Here is an 18267-nt window from a genome sequence, read left to right on the forward strand (position 1 = left end):
GTGTTAAACAAAAGAATACCAACTGAACTGTATTAAATATTTTTGGATGTTTTCTACATTTTCTTATATATTGATTTAAATTTCAGCACAGAATACAAAGTATACAGTGCTCACTTTATATTATTACAAATATATGCACTGTAAAAATGATAAAATTGTATTTTTCAGTTCCTCATACAAGTGCCGTAATGCACTCTTTATTATGAAAGTGCAAATTACAAACGTAGATTTTTTTTTGTTACATAACTACACTCAAAAACAAAACAAACGTCCATGCTGATGACAGGTTCTGCTCAATAACGATCCAAAACAGTGCAAACCAATGCATGTTCACTTTCATCATCTGAGTCAGAGGCCATCAGCAGAAGGTTGATTTTTATTTCATGGTTTGGGTTCTGTAGTTACCACACTGGAGTGTTGCTCTTTTAATACTTCTGAAAGCATGCACCACACTTCATCCTTTTCAGATTCTTGAAGGTACTTCAGATTCTTAAACCTTGGGTCAAGTGCTGTAGCCATCTTTAGAAACCTCACATTGGTACCTTCTTTGCGTTTTGTCAGATCTGCAGTGAAAGTGTTCTTAAAATGAACAACATGTGCTGGGTCATCATCCGAGACTGGTATAACATGAAATACATATTAGAATGCAGGTAAAACAGAGCAGGAGACATACTATTCTCCCCGAAGGAGTTCAGTCAAAATTTAATTAAAGTATTTTTTTTACCGAGTGTCATCAGCATGGAAGCATGTCCTCTGGAATGGTGGCCAAAGCATGAAAGGGCATATGAATATTTAGCACATCTGGAACGTAAATACCTTACAATACCAGCTACAAAAGTGCCAAGTGAATGCCTGTTCTCACTTTCAGGTGACATTGTAAATAAGAAGTGGGCAGCATTATCTCCCACAAATGTAAACACACTTTTTTGTCTTAGCGATTGGCTGAACAAGAAGCAGGACTGAGTGGACTTGGAGGCTCTAAAGCTTTAATTTTTACTTTTGAATGCAGTTATTGTACATAATTCTACATTTGTAAGTTCAACTTTCATGATAAAGAAATTGCACTACAGTACTTGCATGAGGTGAATTGAAAAATACAATTTTTTTACAGCAAATATTTGTAATAAAAATATAAAGTGAGCAATGTAGTGTTGTGTTGTAATTGAAATCAATATATTTTAATACAGAAAACATCCAAAAATATTTAAATAAATGGTATTCTATTAACAGTGTGATTAATCACACGATTAATTGCGATTGTCTTTAATCGCTTGATTGCCCTATTTCAATCATGTGGAGCTACCTCAAAATGCTCAGTCTAAGGAGTTCAAATAGATCAAGGGCGGATCTATTTTGGTGATTGTCATCACTTTAATATTAAATGTGAAGGTGCAGCATTGCATCAGCCTGTAGCAATGGAATGCAACAAGGGGAAAAATATGGAGACAAAATAAATGTTTCCCAAAGGAGTTTTTACCCATAGAGGGCCATAGCCAGCCAGCCAGCCAATCAAATGCTACACGTATGCCCATGCAGAGTGGGTTGAGTTGGTTAGGGGCACATCACTGGTCTCCCCACCTATTTGTTTCAGGATGGAAACTGTGTAGGGATGTTAAACATAAAATATGGGAAGGGGCAAGGAAGAAGCTTTTCCCATAAATTTTTGAAATTTCTAATACAGCATCCTGGATTTTAGAAGATTTAAATACATTTCATCAGTAGACATTTTGGGGCACTACCTATGGAGCTGGAGAGAGTACATCTCTCTCCTTTCCTCTCCTGGTAAAGGAAGGGAGACCACAGGGGGTGGTTGTAATGTCCTTGTGGCCCTTGAAGTGCAGAAGGGGCTAACAACTGGGAGATTTTTTTCTTCAGAGGAAAGGAGAACAAATGGAGATTCCCAGTTGGGAATCTTTTTTTCTCTCAATTAGGTGCTGTTGCAGAAATTGCTTGTAGTGATGGAATGCCTCAAGGTGGAAAAATGGGGACAAAAACATTTCCATGTAGTAGTTCCCAATCCAGGAACCAGTTCCTCCGGCTGCTCTCACTTCAGATTCCCTGTACTGGGGAATCTTAATTTCACCAGCACTTTGACCCATGGTGAGCCCACAAGGTCTGGTCCTCATTTTTACACTCTGTTACTGCTGAGATGTCAATATTAATATATAGAATTGCATGGTTGTTGTAGCAGTGTTCGTCCCAGGAAATTAGGGAGACTAGGGGGGTGAAGGAATCTCTTTTATTGGTTCAATAAAAGGTGTTACTTCAGCCACCTTGTGTCCCTAATACTGATGTGTGGCTCTTTGAGAATTCAAAACAGAGTGAGGAATGAACTGAATTTTAGATCAGTGCTATTTTAGGTTGTTTTGGAGCGTATAATTCATACAAAAGAAATTAAACCACCGGCAATTAGAATCATCTCCTTTTATTCTCATTAATTCATGTAAAGTTGCATTACATAACTTAGGTCCAAATAGGCTGTGGGGAAGATACTGAAACCTCGGAGTGTGGCAAGTTTTAGTTTCACATTTAAAACCTACATTCTATCCAGCAACACTAAATAGACAATTTCAAATTAAACCAAGTGGTTAGCCACTTTATTACTTTGATAAGCTTCTGAAAGCTGGCTTCGAGATCAAGGATAATGAGGTTCAGAATTTCCATTTCAAGTATATAACACAAATACCACATGCATGCACAGACAATGGTAACAGAGAATACTAATGTTTTGTCAAGTGAATGTATTTCGACTAATCCAATCATCCTTACTAAAGACTTTGCACTCAATGGGCGCTTTCTCCATTATTCAGGTGTATTTATGATAGAATTTAAGACTATACCAAACCTTCCTTTCTTCCACCACATGCTAGTGAGCATGTTCATTAGTGAGATTTGAGGGAAGGGTTAATGTTCATCACACAACTGTTTAGGAAGAAAGTTTGTCTAAAGCGTAAACCTGATGAGCTAAAAGGAACTGGAACACACTGCTCAAATGGAAACGCCCTGAGCAATCACCACCATGGAGAGAAGGAAAACCATGGAGTAATACACAGTGGGACCCCGCAGAGGGGTAAAGCTACTACAGTGGATACCCTCTAGCTCCACATAGGATCCCCATTCCAACTACACAAAAAAACCCCACCACCAGCGGGCAGCATAGACAAAGCAGGCAGGGCAGGAGCTGCACTAAGCAGTATGCACTATGGAATGCTGCCCGCAGTGACATGAAGAGCAGATGCAAGTTCTCCAGTTCCCATAGAACAGGTAAAGGGAAAAAACAGCTACTGGTCTTGTAATACAAGAGAAAAAAGCTGAAGAGAAATCTAGCAAAGTCTTTCTGCAGGGCTGGTATCCACAAATTATCACCCCTATTCCGTGCACACACACACCCCGCCCATATTTCCTGCGCACCTGTGAGAAGACTGCTTGATTTCATGGTTTGGCTAAGCCAAAGTTTTTGAATTACTTTGTTCTTTCTAGATGCCTTTGCTTATGAAAGTATATAGGCTTAAATGCTGAGCTGCATCATTTAAGAAAACTGCAGAGAGATTCTTAGTGCTGTGTCAGAGAGTTCAGAATATTTAAGATAAACAAAATGGCCAAGCAGTATAGAAGATGCCCCAAAATGTTTACAGATCTCCCCTGGGTACTACCATTTTCATATTTACAAGGGAGACACCCCGCTGACATGCACCAAGCCAAGATCAGACACCGTGGGCAGCAGAAGCAGCATTTTTCAGGTAAGTTCTGTGGGTGAAATCCTGGCCCCACTGAAGCCACTGGGGCCTTGCCATAGACTTCAACCGAACCAAGATTTCACCCAGTTTCTTTGTTTGGTTTTATACAGATGCAAATATAGCACATCTCACCACACAAAATACACCATTTATCGAAAAAGAGGTGTTAATGTTTCTTGTTCCTTTTGCCTCAGCTTGTAGTTCTGGTAATTTTTCTTGTACATAGATTATACATAATATCTTCCAGCTTCATTATTGCAGCAAGCTTTGTTATGAAATTTCCATATTTTGACTCAACTTGGGCACACTTTGGATAAGCCACGTGTCTGATTTGTAACTCCCGTAATAGCTGATAGCTATATCCCATTTATTACATTTCTCTCTTCAAATATTTTCTTTTACAGTACTCACTCTGCCCACACGTTACGCGTAGTCACTGTTTCTTGAAATAGAAAAAGTGGACAAGTTTTGCATTTCATACTACAAGAAGAACATGGCCGTTTCACTTGTTTATACAGGCAAGCACCATTTAGGTAAAAGTACAAGATGCTAAAATCTCACAATTATTACATGCAGTAAATGAATCAGAGAACAATACTTTAAAATAAAAATTGTAAAAAAAGTGATACTCCTTTATGGATTTGGCACTTTTACCATGTGTAACAGTGCAGCAGTCTGACTAGCGCAGTTATCTATAGTACCTCATACAATACTGAGCATTATGTGTAAACAGTTCACACCATTCAGTTTTACTTCTGGAAAAAAAGATACATCAATAAAAAAAAATGCCTAGCCTATAAAGCCTAGAGCTCATTTACAGTAGCTAATAGAAAAAGCAGAACCATGTCTACTATAAGCTTCAATTCAACATCAGGTAACCAAAATTATAGGTTTATACTGAACACAATTTTATGTTCAAACACAGAGATAAGCAGCATAATCCCAAAACCTAACAGGATTCCAGCATTCTGTAACAGGAAATATCCCCAACGGCTACATCCGTGATCACTAGCATCATTGTGCAGCATTTCAGGCACCTAAATAAAAAAAATAATATTACCACCATCTTCAAAATAAATAGTATCCCTCATTCTGACTTGTTCACTAAGGGCCAGATTCTGTCCCCCTCACTCATGTGGAGTAGTCCCTTATTCCTTGAGCAGTCCCACTGACTTCAGTGACACCACTTGTGGCGTAAAGTGCTAGTCCTCAGGTGTAAGGATATCAGAGTCTGCCTCCAAACAGCTCATCATAACCTGGAACGTCATGATGTTGCACAGGTCTAATCAGCACCATCTATTTTCAGGAATTATACCAAATGAAATGAATGCCTTCCAATTATATTATTGGTGCACAGATGACTTATTTACAAATTAAAAATAAGAATATAATCTGATTTTCATAAACAATATAGTTCTAGAAACTGGAAACAAGAACAAGTTTGTACATTATTTCTGCCTATTAGAATAATTTCCAGTGTTGTATTACTGTACTGGTTTAATCCAGAGAAGTGCTGAAGATTTATTGCAAGTGTGCAGCATGTCTCAGGATCATGCCAATAGTGTACAACCAGGCCATTGCACCATTATCCAATACACCAGCCACAGCATCTTCATCACGAATAAACTGGTATTAAAAAGTAACAAACAGGCTGACATAGGGGGAAATGTCTCACTGAAAACAAACATCTCTACCTCCCCTCACTGTTATTTTTTTTTTTTTAAATGTCTCATGTTTTTGCCTCAATACTTACTGCCAGAGACCATTGTCCTTTACTGTTCCATTCCACCAATATCTACTATACAGAACAAATCCAGAACCTGAACAATTTTACTCAATTAAGCAACACCATTCAGGTGCCTAAAGATTCTTTACAATGTGGTTATGTGGATTCCCAGAGAATTTTGCTTTAAGCAGAAAAAAAATTCTAGTAATATTCCAATTTGGCATAAAATTTCAATTATTTGAATAGGAACTTCCAACACATTATGCTATTCACAATAATTTAATGTCTATTTACTTGTGTGTGTTCCATAATTGTGTTGAAAAGCTTCCTAAAGAACAAATTAAATGGTGTCAGTCTTTAGGTTAAGAAACGTTTAATACATGTGGTCAATGTTTTCTAAGAGGAAAGAAACCCACTTCCTATTTTATGACAAACTGATTTTGGTATTGATTCTGAATCTCAGTTATGTAAACAGCAAGTAGTTCTAGATACATACTTACCATATCAACAAGAGCCACATACATGAACAAGCCAGCAGTAAGTGCAAATATCCACATTGAAACATTGTCAGCATAGTGACCAATAAGAATCCCAGTTGCCATTCCAAGATATGCTAGCATAGCTGATAGAGCATTATAAAGAACAGCTTGTTTGACTGTCATGCCAGCTTTTAGAAGTACAGCAAAATCTCCTATAGCAAGAAAAAAAAAAGTATCTTTCACCCACTCATGTAACTACTGTAACATGCGCAGTAACATTTATTTTCACCACCTACAAAGAATATATGGAACTATTTTAGTGCCCGTTATTGGCTTTCTTCAAAGTTTTCGTCCAGAAAATAAGTTGTTCATTTATGGGGAAATAGGTCAGTCAATGAGTGAACACATGAAAACTGCTTCATAGCCACGATCTATAGTATGAAAATTTAGTCCTGCACAAGATCACATTTTTAGTTTATTTTTAATATTCTGGAAAATGCATACTGTCGGACTTACCTGATTTAATAATGTACATCATTTTAACCGAAGTATTCCACAGTATTCAGCCTCAGTGAACACTGTATAAAGTATTTTTTCCACAAACTGGCTTTAATGGATTTTGAAAAAAAATTGCTACGTGATGTGTTCTCATCATGGTTCTACCAGTTATCCAGTGACTTTTCTAAATACTGTATACTCTAGCCCAGTCATTGCTTAAGAATTTCTTTACTAATATCTATAAAAGGTGACCTTACGTATCCCAGTTTCACTAGAATGATTAACAGCAGTGCTAATCTGAAATGGGTAAGAGTAGGGAAATATCCCTGTGCCATTCCAAACTCACTGTAAAGGAAATTGCCATGTTTTGTAGTGTTTACCTATTACACACACACGTTTGCAAACCATTTCTCTCTGGGGGATGCGACTCACCTGCTAATCTCTATGTAACCCCACCATTTTATACCACAACCTGTAAAATCCTATGTCAAGGCAAATTTCCAGCCAAGACAGGCTTGATGAGATTCCTTTTTAAAATCATCCACAGAAACATTCTAAGCAATGGGCAGCCTCCGTTAGTTCAGTAAACAAAACAAGCTTCATTCTACTGAGATAAAAAAGATTAAGTGCTCAATCCAATTCCTAATGACTTCTCTGAGACAGATACCAGGCCCCAAACCTATAACCTCGTAGTATGTAAATTCTTATGTGGAAGACACAAACAGATTAATCCAATCTGACTAGAAAGACTCAAGATGTAGAGTTCCAAACAACATCCCCAAGTTAGACTTTGGATGGGAATCTTTTGCAAGATCTGAACTTGAGCTGAATAATAGTGGAAAAAGCAATCCACCAATGTTTGTTCAAACTTGAAAGTGAATTTTGATTTGATATTTGTGACCTAAGTACCCTTTCAGTAAATATTCAAGCACTTCCATATTATCCTCTGTGCACACACACAAAAATCCAGTTAAGCAGGTATTTGACAGAAACCAATTGCAAATTGCATATTCAGTTGTAAGATTCACAAGTTACACATAAGTCACACAAATTAAGGAACAGAAATATGCCATGTAATTAAACATAATACATGTTGAATATCTGCAAACTGAGTGATCTGATCAACAAAAACTTAACTTCTGAGAGTTGCAAATAATTCTAAATAGTAAATCTATTCATGAATTTTATAATCTGTTTAAAAAACAGCTGTAAACTGAGTGAACACTTCTGATCCTGGTTAGAATTATTTCCTCCTAAGACTTCAGAAAAATGTTTGCTATGCAATAAAACATTGATAAAATAAAGCATTATCCTTTAATGTCTCCCAAATTCCTAGCAAGCTATCCTTTACTAAAATATCGTGCTGTCTTACCTAACTCATGGGGTAATTCATGGCAAAATACAGCCACAGAAGTACTTAATCCACTAGATAAACCTTCAGTAAAGGCTGCGCCTGTGAAAAGAAAAAAAAACCCAAAATGTTACAGTCGAAAAAATCAAGCTTGGAAACATTGCTGTATGTGTTCATATCCGACTAGGGCAGAAATGGCCAAACAGCCGAATTCCAAAGAAAAGTGAAAGTGTTTGTGTGTCATAGATTTTAAAGCCAGAAGGGACAATCATCATCTAGTCAAACCAGTATAACAAAATAATTTAACCTTGTAATTTCTGTTTCAAGCCCATCTCTTATAGCACTTTTTCCTTAAAAAGCAAAAACCTACCATTGGTCTCAAATGCCAAAACAAAAAAAGCAGAGGATTGGTGCTTCATCGACCAACTTCACCCTACGCTTTACTCAAGCTGCTGTAGATTAAAAAAGTGTGATTTTTACTGGCCAGTTCTATATTTACTCCTGACAGCATTCTGCACCAATAAATTTAAAAATTCTACGCACAGTATTTTAAAATTCTGCAAGTTTTATTTGTCAATCAATAAATGCAGAGGCTCCAGCATGGCAGTGAGGAGCACAGGCCACTGGTTGCATGAAGGTGGGAGACCACCCTGCAGCCTCCCCACCCCAGGGACACAGACTCAGTGGTGAGGCTGCACCCAACCCTGACACAGCACAAGGCCTGAGCCTGCCCCAGTAACACCCTGGGGCCCTGCCGCTCTGCACCGGGTATAGGGCAGGCAGACTCAACCAGGCAGGATCCAAGTGTGAAGGGGCTCGGGGGGGAGGGGGAGTGTAGGCTCCAGGTGTGGGGTGAGAGGATTCTGCGTGGGACAATCTGGGTGCAGGCAGCTCAGTGGGGGGGGCGGTCCCCTAGGTGTGGGGGGATCTGGATGCACAGAGGCTTGTTGGAGAGGGGGAGGGGAGAGGCTCCAGGTGCAGGGACAATGGGACTCTGCCGGGGCTTCCAGGTGAAAGTGGTTGGGGCTCAGGAGAAGGGTTTGGGTGTCGGGGTCTCAGCAGGGGGGTCCGAGTGCAGCTAATTGGGAGTCAGGAGCATGGGAGTCTGGATGTTGGAGCTCAAGAGGTGCGCGGGGTAGGGCTTGAGTGCAAAGAGTTCAGTGGGGAGAGGTGTGAGTGCAGGGGTGGGGTTCCAGATGGACAGGTTGAGGTTCAATGGGGTGAGGTTTGGGTATGGAGAGCTGGGGGGTTCTAGATGTAGCGGGTGAGGCTTGGAAGGGGGTGTCTGGGTATGGGAGATACAGATGCACAGGGGCTGGGTGAATGGGGGAACAGCTCCCCATACAGTGACCCCTCCCCTCACAGCTGAGTGATAGGGGCAGGAAGCAGGAAAGGATGCTGAGCTTCCTGCAGCTGGGGGAGATTTCTCAGGGTAGGTCTGACACAGCCCCAGCCTGCAAGGGGAAGTCCCAGTCCCATCCTCTCCTGCCTCCAGCCCAACCAGGACTAGCAGCTAATCCTGGCTCAAGGTAGAAGCCACTGGCTGGGGTGTCCCCAGCCCTGCAGTGATTTACCATTTTTTTGCAGGGAAGCAAAGAAATCTGCAGGGAACATGAACTCTGCACACACATCATGGCGCAGAATTCCCCCAGGAGTATATAGCTCAATTTCACAAAATTTTGTCCTGAATAAATCTAGCACTGAAATAGTGAGAGGTTATTCTTGTGGTTGTGTCAACCCTGCTGTGTATCAAGAAATACTTGAAATATCACAAGAAAGCTCTTTCCGGATCAAAGGCTCAAATAAACACCAAAGAATTTGAATTCTTAGACACGTCTTAGCTTAACATTTTGTGGTTCATCTCCTGCTACTTGCAAGAAATAGTTTATACAGAGTGTATTTTATCAATTTTTGAAGGAGAAGCCCGGGATATATTCAAAGCTCTATTTGCATAATGTCTTTTGTCAAGGCCTGTACCATGGTTTATTAAAGTCTTAAGTGGATGAAAGATAACACAAAGGCAATATTGACCCCTAACTGTTATATAAAATTTATGAACATACATATGAATGGAGCTGAAAAGGCAGACACCAGGTCCTAAAATCTGATTAGGGATTTTCAAGGCTTCCGGTAAGGCTGTATAATTCTATTAACAACAAACAAAGACCTTTCCCAGACCTGAAGAGCAGCTCTGTGTAAGCTCGAAAGCTTGTCTGTCAACAACAGAAGTTGGTCCACTAAAAGACATTACCTCACCTATCTTGTCTCTCTAAAAAACCAAGATGTTAAGATGGGAGAGGTTCATACGTGGAACCAATGGATATTAGTTTTTATTGCAGTGGTGACTGGTGCTGAAAATAAGTGTGTGGGGGTGGAGGGCTGGTGGTAACAAACTGCCTGTGGCCCAGCTTCTGCCAGGGTGATTATGTTTTTCAAAGTGGAAAACTAGAAGAATGCAAAAAAAAAAAAAAAAAAAAAAGGAGTACTTGTGGCACCTTAGAGATTAACCAATTTATTTGAGCATAAGCTTTCGTGAGCGACAGAAAAGCTCACAAAAGTTTATGCTCAAATAAAATTTGTTAGTCTCTAAGGTGCCACAAGTACTCCTTTTTTTTTTTGTGGATACAGACTAACACGGTTGCTACTCTGAAACCTGGAAGAATGCAGGTGGTCATCTCAAGGAAGCATTTTGATAGGAGATATAGGGGTGAGGGGGTGGCTAGTAAAGAAGTGAGCGGGACAAAAGAGGGCACCCATTCCCTTTTCAGACTAGGACACTTTCTTGTCTGGAATAAGGAGGGGTTCCCTCTGTCATCCCTTTACTATGCTCCCTACCTTTAGACTCTTCCCCTGCATTCTAGCTTTTACTTACTCTTCCCCAGCTCTCCTTGCAGCATTCACCCACACCCTCATTCACCAACTGATTCCCTCCCGACCCCACACTCAACCCTTCAAACCCAGCCCAATTCTACTCTCTCCCCACCCAACTGAGGACCTCCCCAAACTCTCACCAGTCCCCACAACTGAACCTCCAACAACTCAGGAATGGCCACTCACCTCTTCACAGCTCAAAACCATCCCCTCAAGTCTGAACCCTCTCTCACACAACACTACAGGCCCCTTCTCCCTCTGACCAGACACACATCACCAAGAGGCTCAAAAGCAACTCAAGCTCAGAAGCTTCCCTCACTTATTACTGGCCCTGGAGAAACAGGAGCAGAAATAGCTGTGTAGGAGTGTGAGAGCAGTTTCCGGACTTCACTGGCTCATTTACCATCTTCTTAAGTTGTTGCAAAGTGAACTGATGGAACATTAAGCTGACAGTTGTGAGCTACACGCTTCCTCTGTCAGACAAACTTGAGTTAGCTGCACAGAAGCCTGTATTTCCTGCTATCTCCTCTCCTGCTGTCTGCAGTCTATGGAAGCGTATGGCACTCTGCAGGGTGGGACTGGAGATGTTTCAACCTGAAGTCCCACTGACAGCAGGAGGCACTGCACCATACAGTCCATCAGTCACATAGAAGAATCATAGAAGACAGGGTTGGAAGAGGGTCATCTAGTCCAACCCCCTGCTCAAAGCAGGACCAACCCCAACTAAATAATCCCAGCCAGGGCTTTGTCATGTAATGTCTATAGAGCAGCTGACAACTCTGGCATTATTGCTGGGGCGTAGCTACATAAAGGCCTAATGAGTAACCACCCTCCTTGACTGGATGATTATGACATGCCAAAGTTACCACTCTTTTCGGACACTGTTTTTCTGAACATTACTCTGTAATTAGCTTAAACTTGCGGTCAGAGAAAATGTTGGACAATGAGTGTACATGCGACAGGGAAGGCCAACAAGCTTCACCACCATGGGTATCACAACCTAATGGGAAAGAGTGATTTATATCACTTCATTGGGCCTCTATTCCTAATCCTGAAAGATGTCCTGATTAGGAGATGAGAAGAGAGAGGTAGAAGATATCACTGTCGCCATGGCTGTGTCCTCAGCAACTCCTGGAACGTAAACCTAGGAGTCCTACTATTACAGCCTCCACAGGGTAAGTTTCCCTCCCTTCCCATCACCTCATTTCTCCAATTGTAGGCTTCTTTCTTTTTGCCTTCTCGAGCCCGAATGACTTTGCCAGGTTCTCAATTGGCTAATAAGACTGTATACTGTGTGATTTGCCGGGGATTACCCAGCAACTAAAACTACAAACTTTAGTGAGACAGAAGCAGCATTTTCCTATCTTTCACTGTTTTATTCTCTTTGCCTTCACGTATGTTTGTCTTTTTGCTTTTTTAACAAAAGAGATTAAACTTTAACTCAAGGAGCTACTACCTAAAATGGGCTCCCTAAAACAAGGGAATTTAGTATAGTTTAAGATATGACTAAAGGGATTTTCCTTTAAAAGACTAAAATAAATGAAAAATAAGGGCGCTTGTTACAATAAAGGTTTATCTATAATTTTAAGATGTTCTACATTTTAACCATTTATTAAGAGCACATAAACAGAAGAGGGTTTTTTTTTTTTTTTTTTTTTATAGTGATGGTGGCAGGAACTTGTCCCTTTATTATATTTAATGTTGTAACAGTAATACCAGAATTCTAGTATACCTTAGTACCTTCGAGTCTTATCCCATCTCAATAAATAAAACCGGCCCACGAAAACGAAATAAATACATGCTGGAATACAGTAAGGAATCATTATGAATCTGAGAAGAACTCATTTACTGCAAATGAGAAAGTTTATTTTAGCCTAATATTTTCCCGCAACCAAAAATATTTTTTCATTCAAATACCAGGAATCTTTTTTCCTAATGGTTCCAGGATTTTCCCTCCCCATAAGATAGGCAGGTTGGGCTGTCCCATAATATGAAATTTTAGACAGACCAAAGGGAAGAAATCCATCTTTCTAGTAGTCTAGATCAGGGGTGGGCAAACTTTTTGGCCCGAGGGCCACATCGTGGGTCCAAAACTGTATGGAGGGCCGCGTAGGGAAGGCTGTGCCTCCCCAAACAGCCTGCCCCCCGCCCCCTATCCGCCCCCCTCAGAATCGCCAACCCATCCAACCCCTTCTGCTCCTTGTCCCCTGACCGCTCCCTCCCAGGACCTCCACCCGCTAACCGTGCCCTGGGACCCCACCCACTATCTAACCTCCCTGCTCCCTGACTGCCCCCACCCCATCCACACCCCTGCCCCTGACAGGCCCCGCAGGACTCTGACACCTATCCAACCCCCCATTCCCCATCCCCTGACCATTCCCCCCACCCCCCCCCGAACCTCCACCCCATCCAACTGCCCCCCTGCTCCCTGATTGCCTCCGGGAGCCCCTGCCCTTATCCAACCCCCCTGCTCCCTTACCATGCCACTCAGAGCACCAGGACTGGCAGCCGCGCCGCCCAACCAAAGCCAATCACACAGTCAAACCGCACAGTCTAGAGCAGCAGGGCAGGAGCTTGCAGTCCCACTGCCCAGAGCTCTGGCGGCACGGCAAGCTAAGGCTGTGGGGAAGGGCGGACAGCAGGGGAGGGGCTGGGGGCTAGCCTCCCCGGCCGGGAGCTCAAAGGCTGGGCAGGAGGGGCCCGCGGGCCGGATGTTACCCGTGGACCGCAGTTTGCCCACCTCTGGTCTAGATGAATCAGTTAATGAGGCCTTACTAAATTGGCTGGTCTCATTTGTTACAGACTATATTAGCCTTCCCTTGTATTTTACTTCAAGTCCACCAAATCCATCCTTTCCCAAATCTCTCTCACATATACTTAGGAAAATTGATTCTTCTTGGCTTTTATTACATGCAAATCCTCTTATTTTTCCTACCACGTTTTCACTACTGATAAGCTGGAAAATTTAGATTCGATGGTCCAATTTTTATTTTAAAAAAAGGTTATATCAGAAGCTCTCGTCACATTATATTATGAATTGGATACAGAATCTATGTTTGTTCACATTATTCTGAAGTCCAAAGAAATACTTATACACTGTCACTTATTGTAACCCTTCCTCATGCAAACAAGAAAAAGGATTTCAGCTCTGCAATGTGATTTATAGTAAAGCTACTGTCCTTGAACTGACTACAGTGCATTGTTGCAACTGACCCTACATTAAAAATGAACCCAACATCTGTAGAGCAATGAGAACATCTAAAAAACTGTTGTTAGTCTTTCGTGATCTTGACTTGTTGGTGTTGACTGCTCATTTAAAAAAAAAAAAATTTCCCTCCCATCACCATCTTACTTTACATCCAGAATTCTCATTATCCATCTTGCTAGAGAAAGGTAGGGGACAGCCAACCTGATCTCACTTGTCTAATGCCCAAAATGCCGTGCTGCATATACGGCTTTTGTGAATAGCTCATTAAATCTTTCCAAAGAAGCTATAGCATTCCAGTATCACAGAACTGAAGGAATAAAACATGCATGAGAGAAGGAATAGGTACACGAACAAACCCTGCAGGAAGTGGAGATACTGTTATACCTTTAGACAAGCTATGGTTTAAAAAAAAAAAAAAAAAAAAGTCACAGGATATACACTAAACATTCAGTCAAAAAGTTTAGGAACCCCTTCCTTAGGGGCTCTGGACATTTAAAGTATGAATCCTGATCTTGGTGAAGGTCAATGAAGCTTGAGGAAAAATATGAAAGACGATGACCTGATTAAAATGAAAACTGGAGACTACATAGACAGGCTATAGGAGTGAAGACATGGGATCACCTATTTTTATGAACACAGCACAGGGAGAATTAACATCAAGCCTGAAATCAGTGGATGCTGCTGGGTGCCCAGCACTTTTGAAACGTGAGGCCAACTACTTAAGTAACTAAATCATGAATTTAGGTGCCTATCTTTAGGCTCCTAGTTTTGAAAATCTTGGTCTGATCTTTTGGGTGTAAAATAATTAAAGCAATATTTATAACTTCCCATTGTCTGTTTCTTTAAGAAATGTCTTTTCTGTTATCTGGTCATTATCCTTATACCTTTCTCAGTTGCAACAAATAAGTTATGGTTTACTGTTTCGCACTAGCTATCCAGGTTTCCAATCTGTAACCTTGACTGATCAATTCAAAACCCACTAGCAGATCACTGGCTAATTTATTATGGCAACACTCTTATCTGATATCCTCTCGCTAGAAGTTAAGTGGCAGCAGAGGAACAATTTTACCTTGCTGTTATTACATGAGAAGGCAAAAGTATTGCATAAACACTTACCGATTGCTAAGCCATCACTGAAGTTGTGTAGTCCATCACCCATAATCACCATCCAGGCTAGAGTAGCTATCCCAGCATCCTTCAGCTCTTCGCGTGAGTAGCGCTGACTGTGGCTGTGCGGATGATGATTCTGGGTATGATGGTGATGCAGAATATGATGGTAGTCATGATGATGGTGACTCAGATGATCTGACTGTCCAAGAGTGTCATGTAAATGAGAATGGCATTTGTTTCTACACCCCCTGGATACATATTCATTGTCTGTTTCCTCTTGATGGGAATGAGCTATCATGACTTCTTCTTCTTCTTGTACCACAGGTTGCTGAGAAATGAAGTGTGATGGATCTTGTGACTCTGTCCCTAAGTAACCTTCAGGCCCTTGTAAATAATAAAATAAATAAGACTACATAACTGTACATAAAAATAATCACATACAATGTTACGTTACAATAAGAGAAAAGCAAATAAATTCAGAATTGAGACGGACATCTTCTTCCACTGTGACTAAGTATGGCAATATTTTGAATGACTTTCCACAATAGTTTCCTTTTAAATATCATCTCAAATTTCCTTAAACTCACCATGAAATTCTACAGAAATGTTACAAAATTATATATAAAAAAAGTCTTAACTCCTAACTCGTCTCTAAAGACTCATTTCCAAAAAACAAAATCTTCACAAGTTATACTGTGGTGATCTAACTTCTTTCAACTGATAAAATATATTATTTTTATAGCAACAATAGATTATACCATATTACATATTAAATCATTTGCTAGTTTTTGAACTATTTTTCTTAGGCACAAATGTGTACAGTTTTTACTTTTTAAACTTGCACAATTTGACTTGTAGCCCAATTGTTTTGAAAATTAAAAAAAGTCTGAAATCACATTGTGTGTACTTTTAATGAATTTTAGGCTGAATTATAAGCCACCAAAATCAGAGAAGTTATAATATAAGGATCAATTCTGACACTTTGTGATGATATAGATGTAATTGATCACTATATAAAAATCCGGAAGTCTGAACTTCCAAAAAATAGTCAGACATATGCACAGAAGGAAAGTATGTAATACAGAAGGACATAGCAAGTTGTATTAAACATTTAATGTCAAGATAGGTCAGTTAAGTTAAGAATTGGCTCTAACTGGCACTTCAGTTAACTTCTTTACCTGCAGTGAGTGACACTGAAAGAAGACAATTCTTGTGTCTTTGGGGGAAAAACACAAAACAAAAAACGTAATTTGCAATATAATCCTGAAATAAAAACCCCATTGACCTCAACACCAATGGGAACTGGTTTCTGCAAAATAAGATATGCTCCATATAGCCACATGAAAACTACAAATGGGGATCAGTAAAACCAAATTCCACTGTGATACCTATGCAGACAATCAGATATAGAAGAGTTCTGTTTGAGGCTACAGGATCATGTATGGCATGCAACACTAAGCCAACATATGAGCTTTTATGTATTTTCAGGAGAGCCTGGGGTTCTGTCGAATCAAATAGATAATATTAGTATTCTGGTAGTTCTGGTCAGTGTTAGATGCCTGAGGTGCTTAAAGAACAAGAGACAGAAAATTGGAGAAAAAAATACAATTAAAAGAACCCAGAGATAATTTATCATGCCAGAAACATCATCTCCTGTTAACTACAGATAAAAAGTGCTGTCTCCATATAATATGATTGCAGGAGATACACCCATGTGATTTGGGGTCCCTGCAAACTGAACAAAGTTCCTTTTTTAAACTGACTATTTTGGTACTGTTCTACTCGGTGGAGCCGTTCACACATTTTGATTCCAAGAAATGCTTCTGAAATGGTGTTTTGCTCAAGAGTCTGAAAAACGAGTTAAAGCGGTAAAAGTGAAAGTAACCCTTCTAACCCTGAACATAGAAACAGAAATAAACCCAAATCCCCATTTATTTTTTTCAATTGAGTATATGATTCAGCCTTGCAATAGGATCAAGAGGAGAGAGAGGAAGTAACAGAGGCATATAAGGGCACATCTTAAAACCTCTAATGGGGTAACTGGAGAATATGAAGTCCAGGGTTTAAAGGAGTGAGGCAAAGGGGCATAAGTCAACTTCATCTATGCTTTCAATCCACCAACTTCAGTGGGCTTTCACCAAGGATGTGTATATTTGTTCGCAGACAGAACACTGCTGTACTTGGACAAATTTTTGACATGAACTCCCCTCCAGCAAAGATCACACTAATATGCAAGACATTTTGTAATTATATTTTCACCTCAGAATTGCTTTAATCTCACTCTTGCTGAGAATGAGGTATTTTGAGCACACTATAATTTAAAACCCAGCATGAGATTACTTAATGTTAATATATCACATGCACACACACGCCCTGTTTACACCTACCTTACAATCCAAGTGCTTATCATGGGGGTATTTCAGTAGCCGAGCACACACAGTACTGAAATCAGCCTATAAAAATCAAAAAGCTCAATGTTTTATTGTAAACTTGTACCAGAAGATCTGGACGTTTGGTGGCACTCTTGTTCCATGAAATTTTTAAGGTGTTTTCATTAATGGTCTGATTTTGAGAAATGCTGAATACCTGCAGCTTCCCTCTCCCCAATTAACTTCATCTAGAATTGTGGGTGCTCAGCCCTTCTGAAAATCAAGTCCTCAGGCATTTGAAATATGTAAGCTTGAGTGCTTACGTTTTGATATCAGATTTGACACAGGGACTCTTAAAAATCCTTCCTCCATAGAGTTACAGGTACTATTAGTCTAGAAATTGGTAGATGCATAAGCATCTTAAACTTCTGTAGACAGAAGGGATTAAACAGAACAGTTTTGATTTCCAGTGCTCAATCCTGTATCACAAGAGTAGAAGCTTAAAAATTCAGAAAACACATGGACTACTTCGAACCCCTATCAACATTAAAAAAAGGTTAAAAATCAACTTACTTAGGGTCAATCCTCTGCATACCAATGTGTATCAAGATTTTGTTTCAGGAAAGATTTAATTAACCTAGCTACACAGTGATCCAGTCAACAGTAAGTGAAAGGATCAATGAGCCTTCAATAGCATAGAAAAGATTCTTTACCCTTTTGATTGATACAATTGTGCAGTAGTATTACTAAGACTTACGATAATCTGCATCTAATTTTTCTTCATTTGTTGAAAACTTCTTACTTTCTGCATCTTCATTTTTTTTCTGACTCCAAAAGAAAAATTGAAGTTATAAATATTTTACTTATTTTTCAGGATATACATGAGCAATACACAGTATATTTATAAAATTATGCAGC

The 18267-nt window shown here is 40.0% G+C and overlaps 1 protein-coding gene across 2 annotated transcripts in view; it reads right to left on the bottom strand.

Moving 5' to 3' along the window:
• Positions 1-2171: 2171 nt before the first annotated feature.
• The window catches only part of SLC39A6 (solute carrier family 39 member 6), a 28423-nt gene continuing 12327 nt past the window's right edge, over positions 2172-18267 (bottom strand). Inside the window, exons 6-10 of one of the 2 annotated variants that reach the window (XM_074945113.1) lie at positions 18107-18173; positions 14987-15364; positions 7813-7893; positions 5964-6154; positions 2172-4774 (exon numbers count right to left, since the gene is read on the bottom strand). In XM_074945113.1, coding sequence (XP_074801214.1) covers positions 4622-4774; positions 5964-6154; positions 7813-7893; positions 14987-15364; positions 18107-18173 — 870 coding nt within the window. In that variant the 3' untranslated portion in view covers positions 2172-4621. The remainder of the gene's footprint in view (positions 4775-5963; positions 6155-7812; positions 7894-14986; positions 15365-18106; positions 18174-18267) is intronic. The other variant, XM_074945112.1, reaches the window with a different exon arrangement.

The sequence above is a fragment of the Natator depressus genome, chromosome 2 (genome assembly GCF_965152275.1).
Source record: "Natator depressus isolate rNatDep1 chromosome 2, rNatDep2.hap1, whole genome shotgun sequence".
Lineage (NCBI taxonomy): Eukaryota > Metazoa > Chordata > Testudines > Cheloniidae > Natator > Natator depressus.